This window comes from Amblyomma americanum, chromosome 1 (assembly GCF_052857255.1).
Source record: "Amblyomma americanum isolate KBUSLIRL-KWMA chromosome 1, ASM5285725v1, whole genome shotgun sequence".
Taxonomy (NCBI): domain Eukaryota; kingdom Metazoa; phylum Arthropoda; class Arachnida; order Ixodida; family Ixodidae; genus Amblyomma; species Amblyomma americanum.
In genome coordinates this window covers 163,772,465-163,793,707 of record NC_135497.1, presented here as the reverse complement: position 1 = coordinate 163,793,707, position 21,243 = coordinate 163,772,465, and the positions used below count along the sequence as shown (strand labels likewise).

General features: G+C 44.6%; 1 protein-coding gene and 1 pseudogene across 2 annotated transcripts; one reads left to right on the top strand and one right to left on the bottom strand.

The window, feature by feature from the left end:
- The first annotated feature begins 759 nt into the window (after positions 1 to 759).
- Positions 760 to 2,055, top strand: LOC144136755 (uncharacterized). 2 transcript variants are annotated; one of them, XM_077669358.1, is made up of 3 exons: positions 760 to 912; positions 980 to 1,222; positions 1,337 to 2,055. In XM_077669358.1, the coding sequence occupies exons 2-3, from the start codon at positions 1,130 to 1,132 to the stop codon at positions 1,664 to 1,666; spliced, it is 423 nt and encodes a 140-aa protein (XP_077525484.1). In that variant the 5' UTR covers positions 760 to 912; positions 980 to 1,129; the 3' UTR covers positions 1,667 to 2,055. The 2 variants fall into 2 exon arrangements, with proteins under 2 accessions (XP_077525484.1, XP_077525475.1); XM_077669349.1 differs by lacking the exon at positions 760 to 912 and having other exon boundaries at positions 919 to 1,222.
- A 15,923-nt stretch (positions 2,056 to 17,978) lies between these two features.
- LOC144114098 (man(5)GlcNAc(2)-PP-dolichol translocation protein RFT1 pseudogene) lies at positions 17,979 to 19,070 on the bottom strand (annotated as a pseudogene).
- Positions 19,071 to 21,243: the final 2,173 nt, after the last annotated feature.

Sequence of the window (21,243 nt, the reverse complement as noted above, 5' to 3'; positions counted from 1 at the left end):
TCCACTACAGCACCTCTTTCTCCCTTCACTCCCTCCTTTATCCCTTTCCTTAATGGCGCAGTTCAGGTGTCCAACGATATACGGGACAGATACTGCGCCATTTCCTTGCCCCCCCCCCCCCCCCAAGAAAAAAACCAATTATTATTTTGTTTGAAACGCGCACCTTCTTTTCCCGTCTGGTAGCCTACACCTCCAAAAAAAAGAGGTGTGGAACGTGTAGTCCTCGTGCTACACTACGCGTAAAAGTAATGCGTCCGTGTAGATGGGCGGAGCTACACTTTTTCTACACTGGCAAAAAAAAAAAATGAAACCATGCCAAACTACCTACACTCGTGTAGCCAGTGTAGGTAAAAAAAAAAAATGGCCCCAATGTAAAAGACGACGCCGCTGCGTCCAGCGTTACCATTGGCTGCGCCGTCGGCTAAAGACTCCCAGTGGTCCTTGCGAAAACACGTGACTTCCGGCAAACTTTTTGGCGTGCAGCTCGAATAGCGAGGGCATCTCCTGAGCTTTCTCTCCTCCATGCGTGACGGCCTCTACTCTAAATCTTCCTTGATTGATTGATTGATTGAAACAAGTTTTATTTCCATCAAAAAAGGCGCCCCCCCCCCCCCCCGCTCCGACTACATGGTTTGACGTCACCATCCAGTTACTTCGACTCTTTTCGCAGCATACCAATACCACCTAGTAAACTTTACAGCTAGTCTAGGTGGTATTGAGCATACAATGCACCACATCCGCTTCCGGCGTTTTGGCCAATCAGGTGCGGCCGCTGCACATGTCACGCGGCGTGCGTGTCATCGAATCACCCTCAGCTCCAGTCACGCGTCGAACATCTTGCGAATTGGACGCAGCTTTCGAGCCCCAAGAGCCACGTCACTGCTGCTGCACTGCTCCAAGATACCGGCGAAGGTAGGTCTCGCAGTCCCCACCTCGAAGCAACTCGACGATGTTCCAGGGCTCTGCTGAACCATTACAGGCGGTACCTGCGACGCTCGCAGACAACGTCGGCCCTTGCCACTGGCGCGGAGTCGTTCTTGAAACATCGTACGACGCACGAGCCCACGGTGGTACCCGAGCGCGGAACGCCAGCGTTCTACTGAGAACTGCTGCTGTCTGCCCTTCGGCTATGAAGCCGCATCGCCCCTACAGCTTGGAGTTGCAACAGCAGTGGAACCACACCGTCATGTTTCAAGCTGGGCAGCCAGGGAGTGAGGTCAAGGTACGTTCTACGTGCACTCTTCGCGCGGTTCTGGCTTGCGTTCATCTCATCGACATAATGGAATACGTTGTGCTCTCCGCCGAGTCGTCTAAACACTGTTTCTGTCTTGCGCAGACCAACCATCTCGCCATGCTCGAACAGTGCGAGGCGACTGCACCTGTCAATGGCCGCGCTGGTCAACGTGGCAAGCGGGTCGGTCATAGCCCCAGTCGCAGCCTGGCACGCCGTGGTCGTCGCCTGCGTCCGCGGCGTCCGAACCGCCACCGCGGCGAAGGTAGCCACCTCGTGCTTCTGGCTTCCGGCCATGCTGCTGTTCGAGACCGCCGTCTTGCGAGAAACCCAGCTGTCGATGAATCCGGTGCCCGTGGTTGCCTCCAGGTCTCCGAAGAAGCGGAACACCTCGTCGACCTCCGCCTGGATCTCGAGGATTCTGCAGCGCGATAGACCTTGATGCTTTTATGTCCGCCCCGGAAGTACCACCAGTGCCTGCTTTCGTCGAGCCGCGTCTCCTGTGGTAATATGGCCGTCGCATTCGACGGCTAGCATTGCGTCCGAGTCGCTTGCGGGTTGGCTGCAGGAAGCCGCACAGGCGAAGGAGCTCAGCCGCACTTCGTCGTCTTCAGAAGATGAGGCAAGCGCTGGCGTTCGAGCTCAGGGCGGCTTCTGCGCCCAGCCGCGCCGCTGGCGGATTATGTACTTGAAGCTGAAGGTTGGCGGCCACCTGCTCTTCAAGAACAAAAATATTTGCGGACGCGTCACATTCCTTACGGTCTAATCGTTTAAACGTTATCTGAATTGCTCAAATTTTCGCCTAATTTCTTGATGTAATTTTATTGACGTCGATTTTTCTTCAATTTGTTGCTGATATTTACTGGAACACTGTTTTTCGAATAAATACAGGATTTGTCCAGAAAGAAGTCTCTGAATGTCAAGGGCAAGCCACCACGGTGGCACAGTGGTTTATTGCGTTCGGCTGCTGACCCGAAAGACGCGGGTTCGATTTCGGCCGTGGCGATCGAATTCTAGAAGCCCGTGTACTGTGCGATGTCAGTGCACATTAAAGACCCCGAGGTGGTCGAAATTCCCTGAGCCCTTTACTACGGCATCCCACATAGCCTGAGTCGCTTCGGGACGTTAAACCCCATAAAAACTCATAAGCCAAATAGAATATCAAGGGGATGTCTTTAATGCGCTCGTGTTCTGTCGTGTCCCTGCTTTGCACTATGGAACCTTGTGTGAATTACCCACTAGCCTGAACAATCTCTCTTCTTATGCAGAAAGTCTGATACTGATAAAGATGATACTGTAAGCGTAGGCAGCTTTGCACTAACAAACAGATGCGTGGATGTCCATGTAACCAAAATACATTTTTTCACGTGGGTCGCTCAGCACCGATACCAACGTACGGAACGAACGCGGCTTACCTAAACGTGAAGTAGCGTTTGGCAGACTAAATTAAGCACATTCTGACGTGTAAGCAGTTTTTATCTTCGTAGAAGGTAAGGTTGCCGCTGTCCGTCTCGTAGGTGCACCGCCATAACGCTGCCATCGTCCAGGCAGACAGACTTCACATATTTGCGAGGCTGCGCTGCAACTGCTCGCGACATTTACAGCTACAAAAAGGCGTTGTGAAACTCGCGCCTTCTTTTTTTGTCCGCTAGCTTACATCACACCTCCAAAGAAAGCGGTGTAGAAAGTGTAGTTACCATGCTACACTACGCGTAAAAGAAATAAGTCCGTGTAGGTGGGCGGAGCTACACTTTTTCTACACTGGCAAAAAAATGGACCCATGCTACACTAGTGTAGCGAGTGTAGGTAAAAAAACGGCCATACTTATTACAAGTCATCATGTCACATGGTTTTTTGTGCGACGTCATCACCTTGACACGTTATCCACCAATTACTCCCCTTAATTAGTGATGGCATCGTTTTACAATTTGTCATTTTCATCTTACTAATTAAATCATAATCTCAATTGCAGTAATTAACTTCTTAATTGATTTTACTAATTAACGATGCGATATCATTCTTCATCACAGCATGTAACACCATTAATCTATTACTATTATCATTAAACTTTTACAGCCGCCACGGTGGCTCAGTAGTTATGGCTGCTGACCCAGACGCGGCAGTCGAATTTCGATGGAGGCGAAATTCTAGCGGCCTGTGTACTGTGCGATGTCCTTACACGTTAAAGAACTCCAGGTGGCTGAAATTTCCGGAGCCCTTCACTATGGCGTCCCTCATAGCCTGAGTCACATGGGTCGTTAAACCTCAACAAATCGTAGATCATTAAACTTTTAAACATTTATTCATCATGATTGACGTCATCGTGAGGACCCATTTCGCGGACAAGATCTGTGAACACAACTGAGTTATATAACGCTTGCACATTAATAAATTGGAAATCGTCATCATCTGTGGCGACGGCAAACCAAGACAGCAAGCTATCACAGCAAGGGTGCAGGTTGCGCCATCACGTGCCTTCCGGTCTAATGGTCGCTCTACCATGCAGGGAGATGCATAGAAACTCACAGAAGAAACAAGCCGTTATTGATTGTTGTCGTCACACGCAGTCGTGCTCAGACATGTTGCCGCCCCGGCTTGCATCGACGCCAAGGTGTGCGACTGTGTCTACACGTGCGCCTGGTTGCATAATGCGCAGCGATTTGGGAGCCAGCTCAAAACATATATCGAAGCTCATGCGCGTAGCGTGCGCCTAACCAGATGTGAAAAACGGCTAAAGCGTGCTGCAGTAACATTACCGCCGCTACCGGCACCTAATCAAATGGCCAGATTGGCGAGTTGCAAGTTATATTTCTTTGAATGTCATATCTGCCTAAGCTAAATAATACACACCAGCCTTTACAGAGCTGAATAGAAAGTACATACATAAAGACCTTGTGTAGAATTCAATGATTTAAAGGTACTGAAAGGCATTAGGCCGAAGAGAAACGTACCGGAAAGGAATACTTATACATGGATGAAATCCATGTTCAAAAATATTCAATAATTTTTGGAGGATCCTTGCAAGCAAAGAGAGAAGCAGCCCTCCCTTTCGTCACCATATTGCAGACTCAGAAAAAAACACTACAATACATGAGTTATATATATGAGCTGGTGAGCTTTCGAAAAATGAAATTTACGAAAAAGCATACAGCTAACAAACACTGCATAATGTTACGAAATATCTTCCTGTGTTCCTGAACAGTATAAAACAAAAATATTGCACTTGAGGAAATGATATTCTGAGATATGTAATTTTGTAACTTTACCTTTAAACATGTATTTAATTGGCAACATAATTTGTCTTATGCTGTTCAAAAGGCGACGTATGTGACATTATGCAATGTGTAAATGCCTTTGTATATTCTCTACATGTATTAGGTGAAAATCCTTGCTAATGTATATCAGTTTGCAATTGTCATTGCGCTGTTGTGAAAGTAGTTCTCATTACGTTTTGCCAACGGACATGTTTATTTATTTCACATACCTACTATTTCTGAGGCACCGTGGAGGTGAGCGGTACAGCTGTCACAAAAAATGCAGTATACAGAACTGGCAGGTCATACTATGGTACACAAAGTAAAGGATATAAACATGTGAATAAAGAGTGTGCATAATTATGTGGCTTTTTTCAAGTAAAGAAGCAATACACTAATATCATGTGTCAACAATTGCAATGGTGTTTCTTAATATACAGGGGGTTACCCCTCTGCCTATGTGTGTTACTTGTGACAGTGATTACTACTTGCTCCCAGTGCCATGTACTTCTATATGACAAAAATAAAATTACTATAATAAAATCAATCAGTAACATATACCTCTTGAGAATGGCAAAATCTTGCATGAAGTCTTGCTACTTGCTCTCATTTTTTTGCCTTGCAGTTGCCTCCTAGATGAGTAATATAATTATGCCCTCCCCCTTCGTCACTTCCCTTTCAACCTACGAGGATGGTTAAAAAGTAAGGTAACAAGCACCTGTGTGAATTAAATTCTATGCGTGGATAGAAGGCACGATCAAATCTGGTAGATTGAGGTAGTTGTGCCACTGCGCTTTGAAATAAGTAGCAACATATGTGGAGAGGCTACAACATTGCAAACTCTCTCACAGAAAATATCTGCCCCCAGCCAAAGGGCTCTCCAAAGCAGAGGGGGTTAGGTGGTGAAACCGACAACTCACCCGCCCGTCTCAACCTAATAAACTCCGTTTCCTACAACTCCAAATGCAAAGTGTGTGGGGAGAAGGCAAGCCTGCATCACATAGCGTGGATCGGCCCAAGCAATTCACCTGGCGACCTGACGCAGTAGCAACTAATGAGGGGTGGGAGGCTGCCCAGTCCAGCTTTAGACTTGAAGCCCAAAGGGCCTTCGTAGCATGAGCACGGACAGAAGTGACAGCAGCTGGAGCCCCCGACTATAGATCCCTCCCACACATCCCCCGGCCAAATCTCCCAACAATGTTTTTCATTCATTCATTCATTCATTCATTCATTCATTCATTCATTCATTCATTCATTCATTCATTCATTCATTCATTCATTCATTAAGTTATAAGATGGAGGCATTGACTGATACATGGTTGGCGATTGAGGTGCAAAGTGTAATAAGGTTTTCGTGTTTAAAAAGAATGTCCCCAGTTGCAATTCATCAGTGACTAGTGGAAGTTTATGGAGCGAGTGTAATGTCAAGAAAACAAGTGCAGTTTTGGTGCCAGGATTTTGATGAAGAGAACAGATGTGTGAGACGAGCATAAGTCAGGGTGACCAAGCACGTCCACCTCAAATGGCAATGTGCCGTGTGGAAGGGTTGTTTTGAGATGGTCATTGCATTTATGTGAGGCACACTGCCCACAAACTCAACATCTCCATTGGCCGTGTAGTGTTGTGTTGGGTTTTATGGTATATAGGCAGCCAAGGCCATCATGCTTGAAGCTCATGGTATAGAATAAGTTTCCTGTAGAATGTTTAGAAATGTGAAATATTATCGATGGTGCAGATGGCCTAAAAGATTGTACTGTATAGTAATAACAGAGGAGTAGAAATTTGGAAATGGCTAATTGTAAAAGCCTTAAAGAAGACCAGGTACCTCAGCGGCTAACCTTGGCTGGGCAAGAATCCTGAGGCTCCGAACCTATCAAATAAAAACCTCAGCCTTTTTCTTTAGGCATGAGAAAGTGGGTGAGGTCTACTAAAAAACTAGCAAAGCAGCTGCTCAGAATTTATGGTCTTTCGAAAAATCCTGCCTCAAAAAATTACAAACGCAACATTTATTAAAGTGTTTTTTGCTTAGTCTTTGCAGTTTCACGCAAGATAATAAGATGTGGTTAACGGTAAGTTCACCTCCGCATTCCTCGCAAACTGGCTTGTCTTCTTTTCTTATGAGGAAGTTGTGCGTAAGGTGTGTGTGGCCTATTCGGAGACGGCAGAGCATCACTTCCTTGAATCGTTCCTGGTGCACACAAGACTTCAATTCGCCTAAAGCGGGCTTTAGCAAGCGTAGCTTCTTATTTACCTCATTGCTCCAAGATGACTGCCATTTTTTTTTAAATTTACGCTGTACTAAGTTCACGCAATTCTTAAAAGGTATTATTACTTTTTTATTTCCTTGCCACGAGCTTTAGCAGCTCAGAAATCTGCCCTCTCGTTGCCTTTTATTCCGACATGACTCGGAACCCAGCAGAGTTTTATGTTTTTTCCTCAAGCTGTGGCTGTTACTATCTTGTGTATGATGCCACCAAGAATCGGAGTGATTGCATTTCTAGAGTGCAGAGCTGTAAGTATACTGAGGGAGTCTGTAAATAATACTGTTGGTGAGGTTCTCGTTTACTATTTTTTCTACGGCCACACAGAATGCGTAACGTTCTGCAGAGAAGATGCATGCCCACTGTGGAAGCCGTACTGTTTTCTCCGACTTCCCTCGGGCCGCTGCGCTTCCTACGTAAATGTCCGTTCTTGAACCATCTGTATAAAAGTGCGTAAAGCTACTGTATTTTTCTTTGAGCGCAAAGAATTCTTGTACTATATGTTGTTGTGGAGTTTGTTTTTTATATAACTGTATCAGAGTAAGATCACAGATTACAGGAAAATTGTACCATGGAGGCAGTGGATCTCATCTCCGAGCAAAGTCAGGTAATATATCTAATATGCCGAGGTTTTGGCAAATCTCTTCAATACGCACGAGGAGTGACCTGATAGCTAGCGGTTTGTTGTCAAAGAGTGTTCTACATGGGCACTTTGTGACCATGGGGTAACATAGGTGTTTGGGCAGCAAATATATTTTTAAAATGTACGAGCATGTGAGCATGGTTCTTCTGTCTGTAAGTGACGGTTCGTTGATTTCAACATTAAGACTATAATGGGCGACGTCCTGTAAGCACCAAAGGAAAGACGCATATCTAAGGTATGTATTGGATCTAGTTGTTTCAGGTACGAAGGCCTCGCTGACCCGTAAACTATATATCCGTAATCTAAGGTAGAGTGTACCACAAAGCAATAAATTTTTAAAAGACTTGTCCTGTCAGCACTCCAACATTTACGTGACAGTACTTTGAGTATATTAAGGGATCCGGAGGCTTTCTTTTTCAGTGCATTTATTAGAGGCAGGAAAGTGAGTTTTTTGTCAAAGGTTATCCCAAGAAATTTGTGCTCATTTTTGACGGATGCCTGTGTTTAGTTCAGGTGTATGAATGGGTCGGATTGTATGCCTCGTTTCAGCAAGAAAAGAATGGCTACTGTTTTCTGTGTGGAAAGCTGGAAATCATTCTGATCTGCCCATGTCACTAGTTTATTCACTGTCAACTGTATTTGTCTCTCGCATGTTGCTACGTTTGAGGATGTGCAGGCTATTTGAAGATCATCAGTGTACACTGAATACAGGATGGACTTTGGGATTATTTTACTTATGAAATTCATTTTTATAATAAACAATGTTGTGGTTAAAATACACCCCTGAGGAACCTCGTTCTCTTCAACGAAGCTCCTGGAAAGGGTTGATGCTTGGCGTACTTGAAATGAGCGGTCGGAATGGAAGTCATTCAGGCAGTTCAACATCTTGCCATGGACACCTAGGTCCCCTAGGTCGCGGAGGATCCCAAACCTCCAGGTTGTATCATACGCTTTCTCCATGTCGAAAAAAACAGCAAGACAGTGCTGTTTGTGTATAAAAGCTTCTCTCATTGTGTTTTTGAGGCGCACTAGACAGTCAGTAGTTGAGCATGCCTTTTTAAAACCACATTGATGGGTATCAAGAAGTTCACGCGATTCAAGGACAAATGTCAGTCTAATATTATGGACACTTTCAAAAGATTTGGCAAGACAGCTTGTGAGGGCTATCAGCCTATACCTACAAGGGGAAGTTGGTGCTTATCCAGGTTTCAGGAATGCCACTATGACGACTTTCTTCCACTCCTTAGGTATTTTTCCTTCTATCAATATTTTAATGAAGAAATTCAGGAGTGCCTCTATGGCCGGCTGGGAAAGATGGGCAGGCATTTGATAGGGTATCTGGTTGAGTCCTGGAGCAGTTTTTCTGCCGGCAGACAGTACAGTATTTTTTGCAGAGTGATGAAATTGTTGTATTGTCGGTTTGCACCTCCACTTGTTGGAAGCCTTTGTTTTTCGGCAATAGTTTTGTATTTCAGGAATGACTGCGTATACTGAGATGAACTAGAAACTGCAGCGAAGTGTTCCCCCAAAATGTCTGCCTGTTCCCTTATGCTTGTTTGTGCGCCAGGTGTTGTCAAAAGAGGGATCATGGACGGTGAGAAGTTGCCATTTAATTTCGAACCTGTTCCCACATTTTTTTTTATGTTGTTTGACAGCTTATAGATGAAGCAAAACTTTGCCATGAGGCTTTCTTGGCACTGTGACGGATATACCGAGCTTTCACTCTTGCCTTTTTAAACCGTACGAGGTTCTCGTGTGTAGGGTACCTGTGAAATTTACCCCAAGCTTTATTTTATTGCTTTTGTGCTTCCTTGCAACTTTGTGCCCACCATACCTTGTGGTTCTGTCTAACCACTCCAGACAACTGAGGAATAGCTAAGTGTGCGGCAGTTATTATACAGTTCGTGAACATTTCATTTATCTAATCAATGCTCAAATTTTCCAAAACTAATTTTTCTAATGTGGCTTCTGCTCTAAAAAGTTGCCAGTCTGCTAAATGAAGTTTCCAACGTTGCACTTTTGTTAGGATTATTTCCGGTGAAGATGTTAAACTGATTAGTACAGGGAAGTGATCGCTGCGATATGGATTCTCAATGACATCCCATTTAAAATCGTTAAAAACACAAGTTGAACTCAGAGCTAAATCTAGGCAGCTCATTTTCCCACTGCTTGGAGAGCAGTAAGTGTGTTTGCCCATGTTCAGGAGGCAGACATTGTTGCAGAGAATAACATCTTCTAGAATCCGGCCTCTGACGTCCGTTTGTTCACTTCCCCAAAACGAAGAGTGAGCATTAAAATCCCCAACTAAAAGATATGGCTCCGTTAATTGTATCAAAATTCTTTCTGAATCAAAAAATGTGTTGGTTAGGTGAGGTTCAATGTATATGGAACATGTTGTTATGGTTTTAAAGTGAAGTACGGTTACTGTAACTGCCTCCAATGAGGTTTTCAGGTGGATTTTCCGAGTTGCATAACCGCCCTGGACCACAATAGCAGCGCCTCCAGAGAGCCTGCTTGAGTTCTCCTGGTCACAGCGAAAGACTTGATATTTTTTAAGAATATTTTTTTTCCGTGGTCCTAGGTTAGTCTCCCGGAGACAGTGCTACCGGAGAGAATCAATTTAAAATATCTGTTACGTCTGTGTAGTTGTGTGAAAATCCACGACAGTTCCAGTGAACTTGAATTGCCATGATTATAGACTAGATGAGGATAATGTTTAAAACCTAGGTTGCTGGGTCTTTTGGACCAGTTATTAGGAATTACTCCCTTCTTTTTGCTCGACAGTTTTGCCACTGCTGCAGCGGGCGCAAGGCAAGAGCTGTGTTCATTGCATCCTCGGATACACTGGACGAACGTGCTGAACGCACAGCTGTTTTCATGTTGGAGCTCTCCGTGAGAGGAGGGGCCTTGGGACCGGCAGACCTGGTGGTCCGCGTGGCCTGTTTTGTGGGTGGTTGCGCTGAACTAGCTGCGGCCACCAGGGGCACGGGTGTCCCTGCTCCAGGCTTACTGTGCGTGAGCTATTCAGGTGCCGATGGATGCTGTGATGCTGCGCCCTGTTGCACCACAGCAGAGTATGTTGGGTTCTGCCCCAACAAGAGTCGTTTCTGCTCTTCTCTGAACGAAACGTTTTCTTTGAGTGTAATAATTTCTTTTTCTTTTTTCCAGGCTGGGCATGACCGTAAGCCGGGTGGCTGCCCTCACAGTTTATACAAATGTGGGGTTCGACATTCCAGTTTTCAGTGTGATGGTTGTGCGAAGCACATTGAGCACAGGTCTGTTTGCCCCGGCAGGTCTGCAAACCGTGGCTTACTTCCGGCATTTGTAGCATCGACGTGGGTTTGGAATGTATGGTCTCAGCTTGTTTTTGGTGTATCCGACCTCTACAGAATCTGGAAGTGTGCTTGAAGCGAAGGTGAGGACAATGTGTTTTGTTTGGGTTTTTTTATCATCTCGTCTGATTTTAATCCTGTACACGTTCATGACATTCTGTTCCTTTAGGCCTTCCAACAGTTCCTCCTCAATCAAGTATCTTATGTCATCGTCTGAAATGACTCCACTGACTGTACTTAATGTTTGGTGTGGGCTCATTATTACAGGAATGTTTCCATAGCAAGTGACTTCTTGCAGTTTTTAATGCTGGTGGTTATAGAGAACTTCGAGTAGAAGGTCCCCATTAACTAATTTTTTTACATTGTACCCCTGGCCTATTGTGTCTGAGTTTTTGTCACGAGAAATGGTGAAATGAGTCTGGCAGTTTTTCTTCATGGTTGGATTGAACCACGTGAAATCTTGGAAAGTTATTGGCATTCTTTGCAAAGAACCTTGCTGCCATGTCGGTGCACCCTCTTTTGAGAGGGCGATCAGAAGAAAGGCATGAAGTAGCCATAAAATACATTTGTTGTTTTGCCATGGTGCAGTCACCCACCAAGGAGCCCATTGAGGGGATGGGGCAGGTACTTGCAAGCAAGTTCTGCCCACGCCAGCTGTGCACCCCACTATAACCAAATATGACGCAACTCAGGGTGGTTGGCCACACAAGGTTAAAACTAGCCACCAATGAAAAGTGGAAAAACCAAGAAGAGTGCAGGAGACAGAAGAGTTGTAAGAAAGAGATAGAAAAGTGATAGGTGGAGGAAACGATAGGAAAAGGCGACTGCCGATTTCCCCCGGTCAGGTCAGGCCGGAGGTGCGGTCTACAGGAAGCTGGGGCCAAAGTGGCGTGTTGCATCCGCCAGGGGGCCTTAAAGGTCCAAACGCTCGGCATCGGCTCAACCACCAGGATCCCCTTTTCCCCGGACACAGCGATGCCACGCACGGCTAAGCGCGGGAGCTCGGGTCTGTGGGGATGCACTGTTCACCATCATGCCCCTGCGGGGATGTCCCTGCGGATGCTCAGGAACCCGTGGTGTCGCCACTCCCTAATGTCTGCATGCTGCAGATGCCCCCTTGCAGGGAAGGCAGTGTAGAAGATATCGTGCAATATACATTGGGCTACTGGAAGACGTGTTCTTTCTTGGTACCGTGGCAACTCTCAAATGAGTATAAAGCCAGCTGAATGGGGTTGTCTCCCCACCTGCGGTATCAGGCGGAGATTGTTCCATTCCTGCACCGTATTGTTACAGGGGATGAAACGTGGGTGCATCATATGACAGCTAAGGCGAAGAAAGCATCAATGTTATGGAGACGCCTCTCATATCCCTCCCATAAGAAGTTCAAAACGATGGTATCTGCAAAGAAAGTTGGCAAAGTCTTTTGGGACATTCAGAGCATGCTACTGGTTGATTTTCTCACCCATGGAGAGACCGTGAATGCTGCCAATTATTGTGGGAATTAGGGGATTGGTGAGGAAACAACCGGGATTGCTTTAGAAAGGTGTGTTGTCGCACGACAGCACCCGACCACATATGCCCTTGGTTACACGTTATTTGGTACGGCGTGTCTGACGGACTTTACTGACACACCTCCCATACAGCCCTGATCTCCAACAAACAATTTTCATCTCTTCTGACCATTAAACAAGGATCTGACTGGTTGTTACACCAGAACTGATGTCGAAGTTCAGGGGGCTGTTGTTAAGTGGCTCCTAGATGTGGACCGTGATTTCTTTTATACCAGTTTCGACAGATTGGTTTACCAATGTAACAAATGCTTTGACAACCATGGTGACCACGTGGAAAAGAAGAAAAGTAATATGCACCAGTGTATTAGTAACTTTGTGTATCTCTGATATCCTGAATAAACTCTTTTTGAAGGAGGACTTGTTACCTTACTTTCTGAACCACCCTCATAAACCAGTTACTTCAGTTCAGAAAGTTTACTTCATGATTCGTGTCATCTCATGTCCTTCAGCCTCATGAACTATATACTACAGTGCTGACCACCAACACGAAAGGCAATGGGAAAGGCATCAATGCTACACTTCATCACAAGAAAACGAGCAACTTATGTTGAAGATGGAAAATGTACCAAGAGTATATTGTAAGCCTATTGGCCTTAAGTCTATGCTTTGTGCTCTGTGCGAAGGAAACCATAGCAGAGGAGAAAGGAAGTGCATGATGATATTAATTTGGGCATTTAGCAAAAGAAATAAAAAATATCGCGCAGCCCACAAGCGCTTGATGACAGTGGAGAGACACAGTTAGCCCATACACTGCACAGAGCTTCTCAGCCACTCGCACTTCTGAAGCATGTCACTCAAAGAAAGCAACTGAGCCTATGTAAGCTAAGGTCTGGCAGTGAAGGAACAGCTGTTTCTTCCAGCATGGAAGGTTCATATCATGCTGTTTCATGGTTTATGGTTTATGGGGGTTTAACGTCCCAAAGCGACTCGGGCTATGAGAGACACCGTAGTGAAGGGCTCCAGAAATTTCGACCACCTGGGGTTCTTTTTCGTGCACTGACATCGCACAGCCCACGGGCCTGTAGAATTTCACCTCCATAGAAATTCGACCGCCGCGGCCGGGATCGAACCCGCATCTTTCGGGCCAGCAGCCGAGCGCCATAACCACTCAGCCACCGCGGCGGCTAGTATCATGCTGTTTTGTACTGTGTTAAAGTGGATTTGACACGTGGGCTTGCCAGGGCGCCCTTGCAGTTCTGAATGGCTTTCAATGTGCACGGTTGCTTTTTGTTTGTTTTTGAAGGCATAAGCATGGTTGGTGCTAGCGTAGAGACCTTTCAGTGCACACATGGGGCCACATGTTGCATGAGCCGCATAGTATTCTGCGAAAAGCAAGCGAAGAGTACTCAAAAGCCCATATTTAGTTGACAAATCAGAGCTCCTTGCCATCCAAAGTTTTCAGTTAAGATTTTATGGTTACCAAGGGCAATTTTCTCGTCAAAATTCAGAAGACCAGTGATAAAATGAGGCAGAACACATTCCGCCCGATTGCTGACATTGCATGTCCGAGTAAAAGGCAGTTGGAGAGCAGAAGGGCAGCTGGCACTTTTCACTTCTTCCAAGAAGATATTCACCTATTTCATCATTAAGAGCACAAAAGTGAAAACATGATTAGAATACTTCTTTTCTTAATTGAAAACAAAAAGTAACACGTCATTGGACATTTTGCTGTCGTGCAATACCAGTACTGAGGATTCCTCAGTTCATTGAACTTGAACTTTCCCATGAATGTTGATTTCTGAACCTTTGATCCATTGCATAGTGCAAGTGCTCGGAAGTTGCGAGAAATGACGGGTGAGTAGAGGCCCATAACTAGGCCCACAACTTTTTGGGCATGTTGAGATGGTCACTCATAATGACACAAAGGCCAATATTAAAAGGTCATCTCGTGCATTTTTCCCAACGCCTCAAGAAAACCCAGACACGGTATTTGATTTCTGTGTGCGAGTTGGAAGGAAATGGTAATCCTAGTATTGAGGTTGCTTTCATGCGAGGCTAGTACTGCACTATGCTTACAAGTGGACTAGCCCATGTGCAACTCAGCAGTCACTGTGTTTTTCATTTGCAATAAAATGTAAAAAAGGTGCCAGGATTTCCAAAGAGGATTGCAAAAAATAATTTCGTCTCTCTGCAGATGCTTGCCGAGACATGAGAAAAAAAACGAATTAACACGACGCAGCTCTTCTTCCCCAGGCTTGTGTAAGGTTCTCCACTAGAAAGGCTAAGCTTATTGGCCAGTGTCCCTCTGTACCTTTACTCCCTGCAGTATAGCACTGGCACATTTTTTTTTAGAGGGCACTTCAGACTGTCTATGTGCTTGAATGCAGAAGTATTGTCTCATTGTGACATGTGCTTCGATGTTAATTAAAGATTCCTTCCTTTCTAATGACACACCTACTCATTAGCATACACTCGTAAGCAAACGCATACACTAGGTTCACCTTTATTCACCAAGAATTGAAGCACTTTTGTGGCCTATGGGTTGTGTGCTCACCTCACTGTCTGAAGGTCAGTGGTTCGATTCCCTGCACCTTCAGAAGAAACTTTATTTTTTCTTCTTTGCTGTGGACTTCGCTATCTTATGGTCTACTACCGATGTAATTCGAGCACATGGTGACAATCTTCCAGACTGGAAGGAAAGTGTCGAACTTGTGGCAGACAGCCTGAATACACATTCAATTTGCAAGTGATAGAAACTTTTTTGTACAGGGTATTTACTTACGGGCAACTTTGAGTAGTAAACAGCTGTAAAAGCACGAGTTGGGAAATACTGCTCTTCTGGCCAAATTAATTCTTCCAGTTCCTTATTTTTTTACCATATCTTTTTTGTAAGCCAACATCCCTGGACCAGTTTTAGGACAATCTGCCGCTGAGAATGTCTTCAACGATTAGGGTGCCTGCTGCTACACCTATTGGCATCGACTCCTTAACATTAAAATATACTGCAAGCAGCCAGGTTCCATCAATGCCGTCTACAGCTTTGGCAAAGCTTAGTCAAAGGAAATCTGCTGCTGCCACAGAACTGGGCACTCTTCCTTTTTCTCTAAATAAAGAAGCATCAGGTAATAAATACCTTTGTCCTTGCTTTTCAAAAGGTGGTAGTTAGACATCCTAATGGCAGTAGTATTGAAGAAAATTCTATAGAGATGTGCACAGCAATTTGAACAGGCCTATGATTTCCATACTGGGCTGGGCAACTAATTATTGCATATGCCAAGTTACGGGATTTGTAGGTGCTATAGTGCCCTCCTTTGGCCGCACCAAAAGCGTAGTGCAAGTGCGGCCGCTTGTAGAAGAACAGAATAAAGACGGCGCCGGGTTGTGGCGTGTGACGCCACTGTACGACAGTTCGGTTCTGGTCTTGATATAAAACGTTGGCTGTGCCACCTAGGTGATGTATAGCGGAAATAATAAGCATGACATTACCTGAGATGTGCAGGTGTTGTTAAAACTACAGCTGACAGCACTAAGCTGGTTTTAAAAATGCTATCAATGAAATAAAACTACTGATATTTATCACACATACCAGTAACCGCCTTAGCTAACAACAGTGCTACTCTTAGCAGTGCCACTGGCAACATAGTGGCAGCCTGCCTTACTGAAAAGTTTAGAAGAGATGATGACAAAGCCTGGTTTAACTGTGCAAGAAATGGTGACAAGTTGCAAGTGAAAAAAAATCAAGGCATCTGAAGTTTCTTCCAGCAAAATTAACAAAAGTAATGCGATCTATTGCTCACAGTCCTAATCGTAAAGTGTTGTATAACGACTCCAGGCCATGTAGCCTGATTACAGAGCGCGGTACAAGCATCGGCTCTGGCTTGACTTGCTTTGGCAGTTTAAAATACAAATTCCTGCCAGTGCTATTGTCATCGTAGGGAAAGAGCTAACGCAATATGCAAATACTTTTACACTCGTCTGTGGCAGTGGACTGTCGTTTAAACGTGTTTGTCTTCCATTTGTAGTTACTGTGCGATACGAGTTATACTAGATGTTTTGTCTACATCAGTTCACTTTATAGTGTAAATGCGACCCATTTTACTGAACATTTTGCTGAAGCGCCTGAAAAACATAATTTAGGTCAATAAAGCCCATACCAAGTTGCCTAATGAAAATATTTTCTCAAGGAAGCCAAATAAAAGCATGCAATAATCACCTGCGGTTGTTATGAAAAAGACAAGCATAGTTACTTAAGTACAGATAACTAATTTTTGTAGTGCCTGCCACAAAATCATGCCACAAGTAATAATTTTCTTGTAAACTGACAATGAAAATACAACTTAAAAGGAGGACGCCGACCAAAAGTAAAAAAAACAAAAAAATGATGCTGAAGCATCATTTTGTTGTTGTTTTTGTTTTTTTTTGTTTTTACTTTCGGTCGGCGTCCTCCTTTTAAGTTTTATTATGATCGTCCCCGACCAGACGAGTTTTCGTCCAACTCTCGACTTCATAAACTGACAACCAAGTTTGGACGTCGGCATAAAACCTGTTATAGACATAGACAGGAAAGCAGCAGTCTCTTATTCACAAAATGTAAACACTGATGTGGAAAAACAGGAACAGCAAGTTTCACAGATTTTACTGCATGCATAGCATGTCACGAGAATAATTCGGAACAGTGAATTATTCGGCTCACTGAATAAAAACATACACAAGCAGCCCATCTCTTTAAATTACTAACGCATTCGCCGAGTTTCACAAACATTTAACCACAAATATAGAGGGACGGTATAAACGAGTTGCCAAAATAAAAAAACAGGTTCACTACTGCACCTTTTCACGCTGTTTTCCTAAGCTCTTCTCGCGCCAACATGTTTTGAGGAATGCGGTCAGTTCTTTCTCCTGCATGTAAATGACGGTTAGAAGCGTGCCCAAGCACATGGCACCTACAGCAGTATGAAATAAGAGATAAGTAAATCCGGCCTCACAGCAGAAAGCTGCTTCTGAAACTTTGGTCACTACATAACTGAATACCGAAGCAGCAAGTACAGTTCCACTGGGAAGCATGCCATGTAATGGACAATACTGTGTTTTTGCATAGTAACCAGTTATGAAGAACATGCTATAGCCAATGCGTGCAATCATGTTGAAGCAGTTGGCCAAAATGAACCCGACAGCTCCAAATAAGAAAGTCAGAAGGTAAGAAACAAGAAGGAAAAGAACTGAAAAAAGGGCGAGCCTCTGGTTGTGTTGGTCCAGCTGCTCTTTGTTCATGGCGGCAAATACAAAACACTCGGTGACTCCATTGATAGCAATTAACACAATGTACGCACAGTGCCACCGAAGTAACAGGGGTGCCAAGCTGCCACTGAGTGCACTGCCACCATATATATGCAGAAGGAGACTGGAGTAGGCTTGACCAAAGGTGAATATTATGAGACCGATATGGGTCAGCAGCTTAAGAAGGTACTTAAGGGTTGATGCACTCGGTGTAATACTGTCTACATCTTGCCGATCAGGTGGGACATCACGTTGTACCACTTGAGCAAAGAAAATGTAGCTACTTTCTTCAACAGGCTGAAAGACGAGACGTGCAGTCAGAGATCCAAGATTGTTGACGACGTCATACACACCCTGTTCAGCAAATGAGAGAATGCTAAAAACAGTCATGATGTAACGTTCACCTTCTGTCAAAAGCTGTTTGAAGACTGTTTGCTTCATAAAACTCCAGGTCAGTTTTGTGACATCATGGTCAAGTTGTGTACCATTACAACCAATGAAGGGAATAATATCTAGCGCAGTTGTGAAAGGCAGCGCATGGTCGTCTTGATTAAGCCCAGAGTCCTGTGAATCGATTTTGGTGAGTTGGCGCAGCCGCCTAGATTCAAATGTGAAATAGGCGAAAAGAACCACACGTGTAATACACAGACGATATTAACTGGGCAATACTATAAGCCCAAACGGCATTCTCGGGATCGAATGCGACAAGTCCTGCCATTATAATGCATCGTAAGGCAATGCCGCTGCCAACAAAAAACACTTTGAGCTTTATGTAGTGAAATGCTTGACTGACAACGTACAGCGGTTCTGCGAGCACTTCAATAACGACAGAGATAACCACACAGTGCACACACAGTGCACACCCACTGCGTAACCACTTGCAACCGAAGGGTCGGGCAGCTCCAAAACGAACAGCCACACAAAGCTCATCATGGCACTGATAAAGACGCAAACAGGAAGGCACAGCCAGGTTACGTTGATGATTGCAGGCCAGTTCTGGTTATCCGTGTCACTCAAACATGATCGTCGGAAAGGCTCCGGCTCAGGAATTGCACAGTCGTGTACAGAAGCATCAGCCGAACGTTGATCACTCCAAGCAGGTCTTTGGTGATGTGTCGCAAGATGTATGCATTCAGCACGAAGGTTAACACACGCAGAGTCAGCTGCAGTACGATGTTGTAAGAGGCCGCTCTAGTGGCCTTCGCCATCAGATTGCTCCCTGCCATTTCTCTTGATCATTCAATCGTCTTTCGGCACAAGAAAGGAAACAAACACTGTGTCGAAATAAATAAAGAAATTAGTAAAAGCCGCAAACACGTCATCCAGCCTTCGTTGTGTGGCTCCACTAGGCAAGTGTTCAAGTTGCATAAATATAGAGAGCAGATATTGCAAACGCCGGAACAAGAAAAGGTTCCTCAGTTCAAACTTCACAGGCATGGAATGCCGATAAAGCCAGGCATGCGAAAATTGATGTCACAGAGGCAAAAAAAAAAAAACTTGTCGTGCAAGCGCAGCTGTAAACGACGTCAACAATCCCTGGGCGCTGCCATATTGAGCCCATTGTCGTTAGCTGCAAACGCGTTTGCTGCTAGCAAAGTGAAGGCGTGTCGCGGTATGTCGCGGCAGCTTGTTGCGCCCACTACTGGAGCAGCTTAAATGTAGTTTTCATACAGCGATCGCTTCCTTGTGCCAACCCCGGCTTTCTCAACAGTGTCTTCCATGCTTTCTAAGCCACGAATCATGTAGGGGATCTCGTACGTAGCTTACAAGTAGAAAAATTGAAATGGTATTCAGTGGCCTAATTACAAAGTACAAAGTGATGAAGACCTACGGATGAATACATTGATGTTGCAAGGAGTAAAACTACCTAAATTTTGGGTGCGCGTTTTCTTCTTGGCAATAGAAAATTATTCACACTTAAAAGCCTCTCTTCTACTCTTTCGGTTTCGTTTTCAACAGTTGAACGGGATTGTGTCGTCAAAGTTTCGTTTATGCCACGCAATGCACAGTGTTCACTTTTAATGTTTTTATGCAGTGTATATCTATTTTATGTAGTGTACTATTTACCTCCCCCCATGTCTTTCTTCTGTCCCCTCACCTCTTTTATTTCATTTCTCCCACCTGCCTGCTATCCTTCTTTCCGCTGCCCCAGCTCAGGTGCCGCCGCACGTGATGGCAGATGCCGGGGCTAGCAAAATCTTTTACCTTCCTTTTATGGTATTTAAATAAACCACTACCACCACCACCACGCAATGCATAAGAAAACTGCGATATAATCGTTGCTTCGTCATATTATTTTACGACCACCCAAAATACGGCCTGTCTCAATAACTGTAAAAACAATGAATGAATAAACAGCGATTGTATAGCAGTTTTTGCGCGGCTTACGTGACCTAAACACAACTTTAATGGCACAGAGCTGTTAAAAACCGAAACCGGAACAACATGAAACAAATTTTGTTTTAAATTACTAGGCGATCGTAGGCGAATGCCATGTGAAGATGTCAAACGCCCTCTCTCGCATTTATGAAGTACGGGTCCCTGATGCAAGACAATCGTAGATTACATTTGCGTTCTTGTTTATGAAGACTTAATTATCTGTAGCATAGTTGATAAGAAGGTGAAAATCTTATTTTAAAGTAGCTTGCTGGACCAGTTGGTGCATGGTACCAGGTAGAAAAACCAGCTGAAGAGGACGCGTACACAATAGAAGGAATTCACACGGAATTCAACGCCAGCTTCGTAGACAACGCAGCCCTGGGCTTCGTTCCAATACTCTAGACGTCTAACAAGACGTCTAGTGTGACGTCTAGGAAGCAGTCTACATGTCCATGTATTGGAACTTGTCTACTGCTCGCGCCGCCTCGCGGCATAATAATGTAACTAAAGCTTATGAACAGTTGTACTACTATTTTTCACAAACTGAGCAATAACGATAATTAAAAACGTGTTTTCAACAAGTTTACACATTTCTTCTGCAATGACTTCGCGCGTAAACCGGACTGGTGGATGTGCCTATCGGTCAGTCTACTTGTAGCAGACGGGGCCGCTCTCCGAAGACGACGCTAAAGAGATATGCGATTATTCTTTTATTATTGATGCTAAACTGTACATGCTCCTCGAACGTGCTCGTCCAGACGGTCCTGTAAACATAAGAAAGAATACGAAAGACTGTAATCAATATGCGCGAAATGCGATACGGCTAATATACACTGCAACAGGAAAACACATACGAGACATTAAACCTGCTGTCTGCCGTACGTGGCACTCGGAGACAGCGAGAGACCTAAATACAGCAGCGATCTTTAATCCTGCAAAGACTAAAATCAATTCGCAACATGCCGGTGTATTTGTTGTGAGAGTGTAAAGATAAAAAAGAATGCACGCGAAAGAGTTGATGCAACTAATACAGCAACAGAACACATTTGTTAACCGTCACGCCAGCCGTCTTAACGCCCGTCGAGGAAACCAACGACAGCGACGAGTATTTTCTAAAATCAAGGTGCTAATTAAGATCCGGTATCGTCAGATGCGTCAGATGCCGGATCACGTAAACAGGCCTACAGCGTCCGCTGCTGTAGCAAAACTCTCAACTGCACGATTTTCTCCTGCGTGATTCACTGCTAGGAATCGCACGTCCACGAAGATTAATTAGCCACTAGTTTGCGTACCAAATAACATAATGTAATGACTCACGTTTTTCCTTTCCTATACTCCGTGTACAGTCCGACGCC

Excerpts from the sequence above, each read along its gene's own strand:
- LOC144136755 (XM_077669349.1), top strand. The coding sequence starts at position 950 with ATGTTCCAGGGCTCTGCTGAACCATTACAGGCGGTACCTGCGACGCTC. Across the intron at positions 1,223-1,336 it reads AGCCAGGGAGTGAGGTCAAG|ACCAACCATCTCGCCATGCT; the intron begins GTACGTTCTACG and ends TGTCTTGCGCAG.